The sequence below is a fragment of the Oncorhynchus clarkii genome, unplaced genomic scaffold, assembly GCF_045791955.1.
Source record: "Oncorhynchus clarkii lewisi isolate Uvic-CL-2024 unplaced genomic scaffold, UVic_Ocla_1.0 unplaced_contig_5647_pilon_pilon, whole genome shotgun sequence".
NCBI lineage: Eukaryota > Metazoa > Chordata > Actinopteri > Salmoniformes > Salmonidae > Oncorhynchus > Oncorhynchus clarkii.
Window position 1 is genome coordinate 120,753 of NW_027258013.1, and position 15,856 is coordinate 136,608.

Below are 15,856 nucleotides of genomic sequence, written 5' to 3' on the forward strand. Positions count from 1 at the left end.
GACACAATGGGTTAATGGATGGAGAGATCCTAGAGAGATCATAGAGAGATCCTAGAGAGACACAATGGGTTAATGGATGGAGAGATACTAGAGAGATCATAGAGAGATCCTAGAGAGACACAATGGGTTAATGGATGGAGAGATACTAGAGAGATCCTAGAGAGATCCTAGAGAGACATACAACGGGATTAATGGATGGAGAGATCCTACAGAGACAAAACGGGGTTGTGGAATTTCTTTCCTTCTTAATGCATTTGAGCTAATCAGTTGTGTTGTGACAAATTAGGGGTGGTATACAGAAGATAGCCCTGTTTTTGTGAAAGACCAAGTCCATATTATGGCAAGAACAGCTCAAATAAGCAAAGAGAAACTACAGTCCATCATTACTTTAAGACATGAAGGTCAGTCAATCAGGAAAATTAAGAACTTTGAAAGTTTCTTCAAGTGCAGTCGCAAAAGCGATGATGAAACTGGCTCTCGTGAGGACCGCCACAGGAAAGGAAGACCCAGAGTTACCTCTGCTACAGAGGACAAGTTCATTAGAGTTAACTGGCTCTCATGAGGACCGCCACAGGAAAGGAAGACCCAGAGTTACCTCTGCTGCAGAGGATAAGTTCATTAGAGTTAACTGGCTCTCATGAGGACTGCCACAGGAAAGGAAGACCCAGAGTTACCTCTGCTGCAGAGGATAAGTTCATTAGAGTTAACTGGCTCTCATGAGGACCGCCACAGGAAAGGAAGACCCAGAGTTACCTCTGCTGCAGAGGATAAGTTCATTAGAGTTAACTGGCTCTCATGAGGACCGCCACAGGAAAGGAAGACCCAGAGTTACCTCTGCTGCAGAGGATAAGTTCATTAGAGTTAACTGGCTCTCATGAGGACCGCCACAGGAAAGGAAGACCCAGAGTTACCTCTGCTACAGAGGACAAGTTCATTAGAGTTAACTGGCTCTCATGAGGACCGCCACAGGAAAGGAAGACCCAGAGTTACCTCTGCTGCAGAGGATAAGTTCATTAGAGTTAACTGGCTCTCATGAGGACCGCCACAGGAAAGGAAGACCCAGAGTTACCTCTGCTACAGAGGATAAGTTCATTAGAGTTACCAGCCTCAGAAAGTGCAACCCAAATAAATGCTTCACATAGTTCAAGTAACAGACATCTCAACATCAACTGTTCAGAGGAGACTGCGTAAATCAGGCCTTTGTGGTTGAATTGCTGGAAAGAAACCACTACTAAAAGGACACCAATAAGAAAAAGAGACTTGCTTGGGCCAATAAACATGATCAATGGACATTAGACTGGTGGAAATCTGTCCTTTGGTCTGATGAGTCCAAATTTGAGATTTTTGGTTCCAACCGTCATGTCTTTGTGAGACGCAGGATAGTTGAACGGATGATCTCTGCATGTGTGGTTCCCACAGTGAAGCACGGAGGAAGAGGTGTGATGCTGTGGGGGTGCTTTGCTGGTGAAACTGTCTGTGATTTACTTAGAATTCAAGGCACACTTAACCAGCATGGCTACCACCACATTCTGCAGCGATACGCCATCCCATCTGGTTTGAGCTTAGTAGGACTATCATTTGTTTTTCAACAGGACAATGACCCAACACACCTCCAGGCTGTGTAAGAGCTATTTGACCAAGAAGGAGAGTGATGAAGTGCTGCATCAGATGACCTTGACCTCCACAATCACCCGACCTCAACCCAATTGAGATGGTTTGGGATGAGTTAGACCGCAGAGTGAAGAGCAGCCAACAAGTGCTCAGCATATGTGGGAACTCCTTCAAGACTGTTGGAAAATCATTCCAGGTGAAGCTGGTTGAGAGAATGCCAAGAGTGGGCAAAGCTGTCATCAAGGCAAAGGGTGGCTACTTTGAAGAATCTCAAATATAAAATATATTTGGACTTGTTTAACTTTGAGACACGGAGGAACATGGGCATGTTAATCAAGGCATCCTGACACATATTTCCCCACGTAGTGCTTTTCTGATTTCCCCATGCAGTCTGATGAGGGAAAATGTCCCGAAGTGCAGGTGCACACACACACACACACACACACACACACACACACACACACACCAAGACAATCATGCACAGAAGGATACCATCTGCAATGTCTTAGACTGTTGCTTTGATACATTGTTTGTCACTGTCTGTGTGTGTGTGTGCGTGTGCGTGTGCGTGTGCGTGCGTGCGTGCATGCGTGCGTGTGTGTGTGTGTGTTACCGTGAGTGGGGTGATGACGAGGCGAGGGCAGGCCCCCAGGTATTCATATCCATAGATGTAGGTGGACAGAGCCATCCTGGCCACACAGTTATCTAGGTCCAAGTCCCAGTAGTAACGCAGCTGTCTCTGCCACTCGAAGTTACTGCTGGAGTCAACCTACACACACACACACACACACACACACACACACACACACAAACACACACACAGCCTTGGTCACTAATCAAGGTCAAGGCCAAATAAACAGGACATAAACTGTTATTTTTGATCAGACAAGTTGGATTTATGTAAAACTATCTGTTTTGAATGAACTACACTTCCCATGATGCAGTGGGTGGTTTGCAGGCCTTACAGTACCTTCCGGGCCACGAGGTCTGTGACAATGTCCCTGGCGTGCACGTCTACGGTGATGAGAGCTGTGATGATGTTACGGTGCAGGGTGGGGAGTTGGCCTCGAACCAGGGCTGCTAGGGCATTCAGCCTCTATAGACAGACAGACAGATAGATAGACAGACAGACAAGTAGGGAGGGAGGCAGGCAGACAGACAAGCAGACAGACAAGCAGACCGACAGACACGAGGAGAATCATCAAATGATAAAAAACAAAAGTATTTCTATGAAGATAAACATCTCTGTTCCAAGGTGTTGTCACCACTGTAGGCTGTTGAAAACAGTCATTGTGGACGGTCGTACATCAATGTTGACATATTCAAAGTCCTGCAGGGCCATGAAGTGGTCGTGGTCTCCCTCCAGACAGCCGTCCAGGTCTCTGCACCACATCAACTGACTGATGGTTAACACCACCTGGTGGACACAGAGGGACACACAGACACCTGATAGTTAACACCACCTGGTGGACACAGAGGAACACTGCAGCTGGACATTAACCTCTTACAGACACCAGGTTTACAACACATGATAAACATACAATAGGAATTCATTCATTTTTTCAGAAGCAACTCAACTACTCTCGTTGTTTACTCTGGTAGTCAGCGATGGAGGTTAGTGTGTGTGTGTGTGTGTGTGTGTGTGTGTGTGTGTGTGTGTACCTGTGAGGGGTGTCCAGCCACCACCCACTCCTCTCGTTCTTTACTCTGGTAGTCAGCGATGGAGGTTAGTGTGTGTGTGTGTGTGTGTGTGTGTATGTGTGTGTGTGTGTGTGTGTGTGTGTGTGTGTGTACCTGTGAGGGGTGTCCAGCCACCACCCACTCCTCTCGTTCTTTACTCTGGTAGTCAGCGATGGAGGCCTTGCTGAGGCGGCGGAGGGAAGAGAACATGGCCTCCTCTACTTTACCCAGCCAGTCCTCTACGTTACCACGCGCCTTCAGACCTTTAGCCAGGCCCACCTACACACACACAGAATGAACACACACAAATACACACACACAGAATGAACACACACAAATACACACACACAGAATGAACACACACAAATACACACACACAGAACGAACACACACAAATACACACACACAGAATGAACACACACAAATACACACACACAGAATGAACACACACAAATACACACACACAGAATGAACACACACAAATACACACACACCAAATATTGTAATGGAAGTCAAGGATAACATTTTCATTAAAAACTTTGTTACGTCCATCTTGACATCTGAAGATCCATCTGCAGTGACAGTGAAATAATCAACAGAGAGAAAGACAGGGAGGTCTCCTCTCCTTCAGGTGAGACCATGACCAGTATATTACCTACCTTCTCTCTCTCAGGTGAGACCATGACCAGTATATTACCTACCTTCTCTCTCTCAGGTGAGACCATGACCAGTATATTACCTACCTTCTCTCTCTCAGGTGAGACCATGACCAGTATATTACCTACCTTCTCTCTCTCAGGTGAGACCATGACCAGTATATTACCTACCTTCTCTCTCCTTCAGGTGAGACCATGACCAGTATATTACCTACCTTCTCTCTCCTTCAGGTGAGACCATGACCAGTATATTACCTACCTTCTCTCTCCTTCAGGTGAGACCATGACCAGTATATTACCTACCTTCTCTCTCCTTCAGGTGAGACCATGACCAGTATATTACCTACCTTCTCTCTCTCAGGTGAGACCATGACCAGTATATTACCTATCTTCTCTCTCCTTCAGGTGAGACCATGACCAGTATATTACCTACTTTCTCTCCTTCAGGTGAGACCATGACCAGTTTATTACCTTCTCTACTTCAGGTGAGACCATGACCAGTTTATTACCTTCTCTACTTCAGGTGAGACCATGACCAGTATATTACCTATCTTCTCTCTCCTTCAGGTGAGACCATGACCAGTATATTACCTACTTTCTCTCCTTCAGGTGAGACCATGACCAGTTTATTACCTTCTCTACTTCAGGTGAGACCATGACCAGTTTATTACCTTCTCTACTTCAGGTGAGACCATGACCAGTATATTACCTTCTCTCCTTCAGGTGAGACCATGACCAGTATATTACCTACCTTCTCTCTCTCAGGTGAGACCATGACCAGTTTATTACCTTCTCTACTTCAGGTGAGACCATGACCAGTATATTACCTACCTTCGCTCTCTCAGGTGAGACCATGACCAGTATATTACCTTCTCTACTTCAGGTGAGACCATGACCAGTTTATTACCTTCTCTACTTCAGGTGAGACCATGACCAGTTTATTACCTTCTCTACTTCAGGTGAGACCATGACCAGTTTATTACCTTCTCTACTTCAGGTGAGACCATGACCAGTATATTACCTACCTTCTCTCTCTCTCAGGTGAGACCATGACCAGTATATTACCTACCTTCTCTCTCTCTCAGGTGAGACCATAACCAGTATATTACCTACCTTCTCTCTCTCTCAGGTGAGACCATGACCAGTATATTACCTACCTTCTCTCTCCTTCAGGTGAGACCATGACCAGTATATTACCTACCTTCTCTCTCTCTCAGGTGAGACCATGACCAGTATATTACCTACCTTCTCTCTCCTTCAGGTGAGACCATGACCAGTATATTACCTACCTTCTCTCTCTCTCAGGTGAGACCATGACCAGTATATTACCTACCTTCTCTCTCCTTCAGGTGAGACCATGACCAGTATATTACCTACCTTCTCTCTCTCAGGTGAGACCATGACCAGTATATTACCTACCTTCTCTCTCTCAGGTGAGACCATGACCAGTATATTACCTACCTTCTCTCTCCTTCAGGTGAGACCATGACCAGTATATTACCTACCTTCTCTCTCCTTCAGGTGAGACCATGACCAGTATATTACCTACCTTCTCTCTCTCAGGTGAGACCATGACCAGTATATTACCTACCTTCTCTCTCCTTCAGGTGAGACCATGACCAGTATATTACCTACTTTCTCTCCTTCAGGTGAGACCATGACCAGTTTATTACCTTCTCTACTTCAGGTGAGACCATGACCAGTTTATTACCTTCTCTACTTCAGGTGAGACCATGACCAGTATATTACCTTCTCTCCTTCAGGTGAGACCATGACCAGTATATTACCTTCTCTCCTTCAGGTGAGACCATGACCAGTATATTACCTACCTTCGCTCTCTCAGGTGAGACCATGACCAGTATATTACCTTCTCTACTTCAGGTGAGACCATGACCAGTTTATTACCTTCTCTACTTCAGGTGAGACCATGACCAGTTTATTACCTTCTCTACTTCAGGTGAGACCATGACCAGTATATTACCTTCTCTCCTTCAGGTGAGACCATGACCAGTATATTACCTACCTTTTCTCCTTCAGGTGATACCATGGCCAGAATGTCGTTGCTGTAGACCTTCTCCTGCTCTCCGTCTGCAGGCTGCGTTGTCATGGCGCCGGGGGGCGGAGGGGGCAGCAGGGCGAACTCCAGGCGGGCGATAGCATCAAAACACTTCCTGAGGTGGGGCTGAACAGCCTGGGGGTTCCTGGTCTGAGCCAAGATCTCCAGGAGCTCATCGTTGGACAGGAAGTAGAACCTGGGAACGGTACCGAGAGACGGACGCGTTGATTCATGAAGTGTCTTCCAACATTTCACCACAGGGAACATCACAACACAGTGAGACATGACATCAGCAGATTAACCAAGTGGTTCAGACGTTGACCACCAATCCTGGTCCTAGAGAGATACATGCAGACAGCAGAGTACCTGGGGAAGATGACTCTCTTGGACTCCAGGTAGGCCTCCAGACACTTCTGGATCTGGTCTAGCAGGGCGTTGTTGTTCTGGAAGATCTCCAGCAGACCTGTAGAGAGACAAAGAGAACAGGGGAGGGGAGGGGGGGGGGGTGATACCCCTCTCTCTCTCTGAGTGTGTGAGTGTGTGTGTGAGAGAGAGAGTTAGTTACCTGGCTGTGTAGCAGCCCTCAGAGCATTGGGAAGCCTGTTGACCTTCCTCATAATCTCCTTCCAGGACTTGTCCACCTGGAGGAACATCTTGGCTTCAGCAGGAAGCTGTCTCTGGATGTCTGGAGCACTGAAGATACTCTCCAGATACAGCCAGTTACGCTGACACGTCAGCCACTCTTCCTACAGGAGGGAGGGAGGGAGGGAGGGAGGGCGCGAGAGCGCGAGAGAGCGAGAGAGGGAGAGCGAGAGAGCGAGAGAGCGAGAGAGCGAGAGAGCGAGAGCGAGAGAGCGAGAGAGCGAGAGAGCGAGAGAGCGAGAGCGAGAGAGCGAGAGAGCGAGAGCGAGAGAGCGAGAGAGAGAGGTACATCAGTGAGAGAAAGAGGGATAGGATTAGAAGGGTAGAGGGGGAGAAGGAGGAGAGAATTACCTAGCATTTGATACATGACCATTTTCATTTGATACATGACCATTTGACGTGTAAAACAGCATCATCACACAGTCCCATCCATTTGATCTGGTCTCTAGTCTCTCACCTTGAGTTTAGCCAAAACAGTAAATTAATGTGATTAGTCTCGGTCTCACCAGTGTCTGGCTGAAGAGGTTTAGCTGCCTCTGCCACTCGTCTACTCTGGTCTTGATGGGGCCGACGTAGCGAGAGGACGCCACCGTGGCCATGTTGATGGTACTGTCATCCAGCAGCACCTGAATGTCATCAGTTCCTCCCAGGATGAAAAGGTCTTTAGAGTCCCGGTGAGAGAGAACCGGAAACTCCGTGGTCTTCCAGGAATCCTCAACCTACACAGTGGGGTTGAGTTTAGACAATAGGAATTACAGGAAGTAGAACTACAACATGTTCTTCCTGGGTCTTTCCTACCTTTTTAAGGATGGTCTCCAGCGATGCCTCTCCTGAAGCCTGTCCTGACACCTGGAAGAGGAGAACCAGACTGGGTCAAACAGTTTACTGTACTGCTTCTGTTTGGCCTGGTTCACCTGCTACAACGGAATGGATACAACTACATCAACAAGTCTGTGGTTGGTCCCTCCTGTATGTCCATGTCATAACAGATGTTACCTCCTGTATGTCCATGTCATAGCAGATGTTACCTCCTGTATGTCCATGTCATAGCAGATGTTACCTCCTGTATGTCCATGTCATAGCAGAGGGCACCTCCTGTATGTCCATGTCATAGCAGATGTTACCTCCTGTATGCCCATGTCTTAGCAGAGGGAGGGTGTTACCTCCTGTATGTCCATGTCATAGCAGATGTTACCTCCTGTATGTCCATGTCTTAGCAGAGGGAGGGTGTTACCTCCTGTATGTCCATGTCATAGCAGATGTTACCTCCTGTATGTCCATGTCATAGCAGATGTTACCTCCTGTATGCCCATGTCTTAGCAGAGGGAGGGTGTTACCTCCTGTATGTCCATGTCATAGCAGATGTTACCTCCTGTATGTCCATGTCTTAGCAGAGGGAGGGTGTTACCTCATGTATGTCCATGTCATAGCAGAGGTTACCTCCTGTATGTCCATGTCATAGCAGAGGGAGGGTGTAACCTCCTGTATGTCCATGTCATAGCAGAGGGAGGGTGGTCCCTCCTGTATGTCCATGTCATAGCAGAGGGAGGGTGGTCCCTCCTGTATGTCCATGTCATAGCAGATGTTACCTCCTGTATGTCCATGCCATAGCAGATGTTACCTCCTGTATGTCCATGTCATAGCAGATGTTACCTCCTGTATGTCCATGTCATACCAGATGTTAACTCCTGTATGTCCATGTCATAGCAGAGGGAGGGTGTTACCTCCTGTATGTCCATGTCATAGCAGAGGGAGGGTGTTACCTCCTGTATGTCCATGTCATAGCAGAGGGAGGGTGTTACCTCCTGTATGTCCATGTCATAGCAGAGGGAGGGTGTAACCTCCTGTATGTCCATGTCATAGCAGATGTTACCTCCTGTATGTCCATGTCATAGCAGATGTTACCTCCTGTATGCCCATGTCTTAGCAGAGGGAGGGTGTTACCTCCTGTATGTCCATGTCATAGCAGATGTTACCTCCTGTATGTCCATGTCTTAGCAGAGGGAGGGTGTTACCTCATGTATGTCCATGTCATAGCAGAGGTTACCTCCTGTATGTCCATGTCATAGCAGAGGGAGGGTGTAACCTCCTGTATGTCCATGTCATAGCAGAGGGAGGGTGGTCCCTCCTGTATGTCCATGTCATAGCAGAGGGAGGGTGGTCCCTCCTGTATGTCCATGTCATAGCAGATGTTACCTCCTGTATGTCCATGCCATAGCAGATGTTACCTCCTGTATGTCCATGTCATAGCAGATGTTACCTCCTGTATGTCCATGTCATACCAGATGTTAACTCCTGTATGTCCATGTCATAGCAGAGGGAGGGTGTTACCTCCTGTATGTCCATGTCATAGCAGAGGGAGGGTGTTACCTCCTGTATGTCCATGTCATAGCAGAGGGAGGGTGTTACCTCCTGTATGTCCATGTCATAGCAGAGGGAGGGTGTAACCTCCTGTATGTCCATGTCATAGCAGATGTTACCTCCTGTATGTCCATGTCATAGCAGATGTTACCTCCTGGATGTCCATGTCATAGCAGATGTTACCTCCTGTATGTCCATGTCATAGCAGAGGGAGGGTGTAACCTCCTGTATGTCCATGTCATAGAAGAGGGAGGGTGTTACCTCCTGTATGTCCATGTCATAGCAGAGGGAGGGTGGTACCTCCTGTATGTCCATGTCATAGCAGATGTTACCTCCTGTATGTCCATGTCATAGCAGAGGGAGGGTGTAACCTCCTGTATGTCCATGTCATAGCAGATGGTGGGTGGTCCCTCCTGTATGTCCATGTCATAGCAGAGGAAGGGTGGCCCCTCCTGTATGTCCATGTCATAGCAGAGGGAGGGTGTAACCTCCTGTATGTCCATGTCATAGCAGATGTTACCTCCTGTATGTCCATGTCATAGCAGAGGGAGGGTGTTACCTCCTGTATGTCCATGTCATAGCAGAGGGAAGGTGTTACCTCCTGTATGTCCATGTCATAGCAGATGTTACCTCCTGTATGTCCATGTCATAGCAGATGTTACCTCCTGTATGTCCATGTCATAGCAGAGGGAGGGTGTTGCCTCCTGTATGTCCATGTCATAGCAGAGGGAGGGTGTTGCCTCCTGTATGTCCATGTCATAGCAGATGTTACCTCCTGTATGTCCATGTCATAGCAGATGTTACCTCCTGTATGTCCATGTCATAGCAGATGTTACCTCCTGTATGTCCATGTCATAGCAGAGGGAGGGTGTTACCTCCTGTATGTCCATGTCATAGCAGAGGGAGGGTGTAACCTCCTGTATGTCCATGTCATAGTAGAGGGAGGGTGTTGCCTCCTGTATGTCCATGTCATCACAGATGTTACCTCCTGTATGTCCATGTAATAGCAGATATTACCTCCTGTATGTCCATGTCATAGCAGAGGGAGGGTGTTACCTCCTGTATGTCCATGTCATAGCAGATGTTACCTCCTGTATGTCCATGTCATAGCAGATGTTACCTCCTGTATGTCCATGTCATAGCAGATGTTACCTCCTGTATGTCCATGTCATACCAGATGTTACCTCCTGTATGTCCATGTCATAGCAGAGGGAGGGTGTTACCTCCTGTATGTCCATGTCATAGCAGAGGGAGGGTGTAACCTCCTGTATGTCCATGTCATAGCAGATGTTACCTCCTGTATGTCCATGTCATAGCAGATGTTACCTCCTGTATGTCCATGTCATAGCAGAGGGAGTGTGTTACCTCCTGTATGTCCATGTCATAGCAGAGGGAGGGTGTTACCTCCTGTATGTCCATGTCATAGCATAGGGAGGGTGGTACCTCCTGTATGTCCATATCATAGCAGATGTTACCTCCTGTATGTCCATGTCATAGCAGATGTAACCTCCTGTATGTCCATGTCATAGCAGAGGGAGGGTGTTACCTCCTGTATGTCCATGTCATAGCAGAGGGAGGGTGTAACCTCCTGTATGTCCATGTCATAGCAGAGGGAGGGTGTTGCCTCCTGTATGTCCATGTCATAGCAGAGGGAGGGTGTAACCTCCTGTATGTCCATGTCATAGCAGAGGGAGGGTGTAACCTCCTGTATGTCCATGTCATAGCAGATGGAGGGTGTAACCTCCTGTATGTCCATGTCATAGCAGAGGGAGGGTGTAACCTCCTGTATGTCCATGTCATAGCAGAGGGAGGGTGTAACCTCCTGTATGTCCATGTCATAGCAGAGGGAGGGTGTAACCTCCTGTATGTCCATGTCATAGCAGAGGGAGGGTGTAACCTCCTGTATGTCCATGTCATAGCAGAGGGAGGGTGTTGCCTCCTGTATGTCCATGTCATAGCAGAGGGAGGGTGTTACCTCCTGTATGTCCATGTCATAGCAGATGTTACCTCCTGTATGTCCATGTCATAGCAGAGGGAAGGTGTTACCTCCTGTATGTCCATGTCATAGCAGATGTTACCTCCTGTATGTCCATGTCATACCAGATGTAACCTCCTGTATGTCCATGTCATAGCAGAGGGAAGGTGTTACCTCCTGTATGTCCATGTCATAGCAGAGGGAGGGTGTTACCTCCTGTATGTCCATGTCATAGCAGAGGGAAGGTGTTACCTCCTGTATGTCCATGTCATAGCAGAGGGAGGGTGTTACCTCCTGTATGTGCATGTCATAGCAGAGGGAGGGTGTTACCTCCTGTATGTCCATGTCTTAGCAGAGGGAGGGTGTTACCTCCTGTATCGCTTCGCTGTAGCTGAAGATGTTGAGTCCCTCCAGAGAGGCCAGAGTTTGAGGTTCCTCCAGGAGACTGGCCTCTATGACGGCCTCCAGAATCTCCCAGTGTCTGCCCTTCAGACACGGGTTACGCAGGTCTGTGATCACTGGGAGCTGGAGGGAGAAAAGACACACACGTTACACACACCCACAGCCAGGTAACACACACACACACCCACAGCCAGGTAACACACACACACCCACAGCCAGGTAACACACACACACCCACAGCCAGGTAACACACACACACACACAGCCAGGTAACACACACACACCCACAGCCAGGTAACACACACACACACACCCACAGCCAGGTAACACACACCCACAGCCACAGCCAGGTAACACACACACACACACCCACAGCCAGGTAACATACACACACACCCACAGCCAGGTAACACACACACACACACACCCACAGCCAGGTAACAAACACACACCCACAGCCAGGTAACACACACGTTACACACACCCACAGCCAGGTAACACACACACACACTGAGTGTACAAAACATTAGCAACACCTTCCTAATATTGAGTTGCCAGCCCTTCTGACCTCAGAACAGCCTCAATTGATCAGGACATGGACTCTACAAGGTGTGGAAAGCGTTCCACAGGGAAGCTGGCCTAAGTTGACTCCAATGCTTCCCACAGTTGTGTCAAGTTGGCTGGATGCCCTTTGGGTGGTGGACCATTCTTGTTACACACAGGAAACTGTTGAGCATGAAAAACCCAGCAGCGTTGCAGTTCTTGACACACTCAAACTGGTGCACCTGGCACCTACTACCATACCCCGTTCAAAGGCACTTAAATCTGTTGTCTCACCTATTCACACTCTGAATGGCACACATACACAATCCATGTCTCAATTGTCTCAAGGCTTAAACATCCTTCTTTAACCCGTCTCCTCCCCTTCATCTACACTGATTGAAGTGGACTTAACAATTGACATCAATAAGAGATCATAGCTTTCACCTGGATTCACCTGGTCAGTCTGTCATGGAGAGAGCAAGTGTTCCTAATGTTTTGTTCACTCATGCATATACAGTACATTACAGACCGTAACAAAAAACAACCTTCTGTCATACATCATATCGACATCACCTGGAGAGAATCCTCCTACACAACACACATCATATCGACATCAACTGGAGAGAATCATCCTACACAACACACATCATATCGACATCAACTGGAGAGAATCATCCTACACAACACACATCATATCGACATCAACTGGAGAGAATCATCCTACACAACACACATCATATCGACATCAACTGGAGAGAATCATCCTACACAACACACATCATATCGACATCACCTGGAGAGAATCATCCTACACAACACACATCATATCGAAATCACCTGGAGAGAATCATCCTACACAACACACATCATATCGACATCAACTGGAGAGAATCATCCTAGACAACACACATCATATCGACATCAACTGGAGAGAATCATCCTACACAACACACATCATATCGACATCACCTGGAGAGAATCATCCTACACAACACACATCATATCGACATCAACTGGAGAGAATCATCCTACACAACACACATCATATCGACATCAACTGGAGAGAATCATCCTACACAACACACATCATATCGACATCAACTGGAGAGAATCATCCTACACAACACACATCATATCGACATCAACTGGAGAGAATCATCCTACACAACACACATCATATCGACATCAACTGGAGAGAATCATCCTACACAACACACACATCATACCTTCTCTCTCATGCCCTCAACGTGCTCTTTGAGTCGTGGAACCACACTGTTGGGTGGCAGGCCTTTCTCCAGCTGGTTCACACACTTGGCATATTTATTGACCTGGGCACTCAGAGTCTCTGGGTCCAACTCCTCAAACTTACACTGGGAGGGAGAGAGAGAAGGACAGGTGGGGTATACTACTGTTATTACATACACTGAGAAGACACGTGTTGTATACTACTGTTATTACATACACTGAGAAGACACGTGGAGTATACTACTGTTATTACATACACTGAGAAGACACGTGGAGTATACTACTGTTATTACATACACTGAGAAGACAGGTGGAGTATACTACTGTTATTACATACACGGAGAAGACAGGTGGAGTATACTACTGTTATTACATACACTGAGAAGACAGGTGGCGTATACTACTGTTATTACATACACTGAGAAGACAGGTGGAGTATACTACTGTTATTACATACACTGAGAAGACACATGGAGTATACTACTGTTACTACATACACTGAGAAGACACGTGGAGTATACTACTGTTATTACATACACTGAGAAGACATGTGTTGTATACTACTGTTATTACATACACTGAGAAGACACGTGGAGTATACTGCTGTTATTACATACACTGAGAAGACACGTGGAGTATACTACTGTTATTACATACACTGAGAAGACACGTGGAGTATACTACTGTTATTACATACACTGAGAAGACACGTGGAGTATACTACTGTTATTACATACACTGAGAAGACACGTGGAGTATACTACTGTTATTACATACACTGAGAAGACAGGTGGTGTATACTACTGTTATTACATACACTGAGAAGACAGGTGGTGTATACTACTGTTATTACATACACTGAGAAGACAGGTGGTGTATACTACTGTTATTACATACACTGAGAAGACAGGTGGTGTATACTACTGTTATTACATACACTGAGAAGACAGGTGGTATATACTACTGTTATTGCATACACTGAGAAGACAGGTGCAGTATACTACTGTTATTACATACACTGAGAAGACAGGTGGAGTATACTACTGTTATTACATACACTGAGAAGACACGTGGAGTATACTACTGTTATTACATACAGCGAGAAGACAGGTGGAGTATACTACTGTTATTACATACAGTGAGAAGACACGTGGAGTATACTACTGTTATTACATACACTGAGAAGGAAGACACACAGGCAGAATATGTTGCTGTCGCCTCATTTTCGGACAAAATCGTATTCACTTTTGCAGTGTGGTCAGAATGCAAAAGGTGAGACTTTGAGACAGCGAAGAATAGAGGAACAACCCCCTTTGCCAGAAGTGTATGGTAGGGAACACAGTGTTGTGTGTGTGATATCTAACCCCCTGCATGTTTCCATACTGTACCTCCATCCAGCCGGCCTGCAGGGCGTCCCACTCCTCCAGAGAGTCCCACAGCAGCTGTTTCAGTTTCACCTCCGCACTCAGCTCCTCTAACGCCTCGTACTTAGTCACCTCCACCTACAGAGGCAAGGGGTTAGAGGTCAGAGAGGGATCACTCATCTCTTCTAACGCCTCATACTTAGTCACCTCCACCTACAGAGGTCAGGGGTTAGAGGTCAGAGAGGGGTCACTCATCTCCACTAACGCCTCATACTTAGTCACCTACACCTACAGAGGCAATGGGTTAGAGGTCAGAGAGGGGTCACTCATCTCCAGTAACGCCTCATACTTAATCATCTCCACCTACAGAGGTCAGGGGTTAGAGGTCAGAGAGGGGTCACTCATCTCCACTAACGCCTCATACTTAGTCACCTCCACCTACAGATGCAAGGGGTTAGAAGTCAGAGAGGGGTGACTCTACTTGAGGGTAGTGGACAAGACGGGTGCCAAGGCCAGGGAGAAAGGGGTCAATGAGGGATAGAGAATATAGGCATCCTTTGAAAGAGACACCTAATCTGAATTGCCTCAATCAATGCACATCCAGGTGTGAAAAAGTGCCAAAGGGAAGATACTTAAACGCACAACAGTAAGTTACTCTACATTTAACTATAGTGTTTCTCTCAAGGAACAATGGTGAAAAGTGGTGTTTTACTGTCCTCTGGTGGTCAGAAGACGTACTGTATCCTATTACTCTGCATCTATGTATTGAATCGTATAGTATTGTATTGTAGAATATTGTATATAGTATGGTATCGTATAGTATGGTATTCTAGAATATTGTATAGTATAATATAGTATTGTATAGTATGGTATAGTATGGTATTGTATAGTATAGTATAGTATGGTATTGTATAGTATAGTATAGTATGGTATAGTATGGTATTGTATAGTATAGTATGGTATAGTACGGTAATGTAGAATATTGAATTGTATAGTATAGTATAGTATTGTAGAATATTGTATATAGTATGGTATCGTATAGTATGGTATTCTAGAATATTGTATATAGTATGGTATCGTATAGTATGGTATTCTAGAATATTGTATTGTATAGTATAGTATTGTATAGTATGGTATAGTATGGTATAGTATAGTATGGTATAGTATGGTATTGTATTGTATATTATGGTATAGTTTTGTAGAATATTGTATTACATAGTATAGTATGGTATAGTATGGTATCGTATAGTATGCTATTGTATAGTATTGTATAGTATGGTATTGTATATGATTGTATTGTATAGTATGGTATAGTATGGTA

At 46.2% G+C, this 15,856-nt stretch overlaps 1 protein-coding gene across 1 annotated transcript in view; it reads right to left on the bottom strand.

Moving 5' to 3' along the window:
* The window catches only part of LOC139394507 (dynein axonemal heavy chain 6-like), a 153,574-nt gene that overhangs the window by 104,356 nt on the left and 33,362 nt on the right, over positions 1 to 15,856 (bottom strand). The window contains exons 17-28 of the mRNA XM_071142580.1: positions 14,560 to 14,673; positions 13,153 to 13,296; positions 11,351 to 11,506; positions 7,444 to 7,494; positions 7,152 to 7,364; positions 6,569 to 6,749; positions 6,370 to 6,466; positions 5,971 to 6,199; positions 3,406 to 3,570; positions 2,918 to 3,028; positions 2,582 to 2,707; positions 2,225 to 2,380 (exon numbers count right to left, since the gene is read on the bottom strand). Coding sequence (XP_070998681.1) covers positions 2,225 to 2,380; positions 2,582 to 2,707; positions 2,918 to 3,028; positions 3,406 to 3,570; positions 5,971 to 6,199; positions 6,370 to 6,466; positions 6,569 to 6,749; positions 7,152 to 7,364; positions 7,444 to 7,494; positions 11,351 to 11,506; positions 13,153 to 13,296; positions 14,560 to 14,673 — 1,743 coding nt within the window. The remainder of the gene's footprint in view (positions 1 to 2,224; positions 2,381 to 2,581; positions 2,708 to 2,917; positions 3,029 to 3,405; positions 3,571 to 5,970; positions 6,200 to 6,369; positions 6,467 to 6,568; positions 6,750 to 7,151; positions 7,365 to 7,443; positions 7,495 to 11,350; positions 11,507 to 13,152; positions 13,297 to 14,559; positions 14,674 to 15,856) is intronic.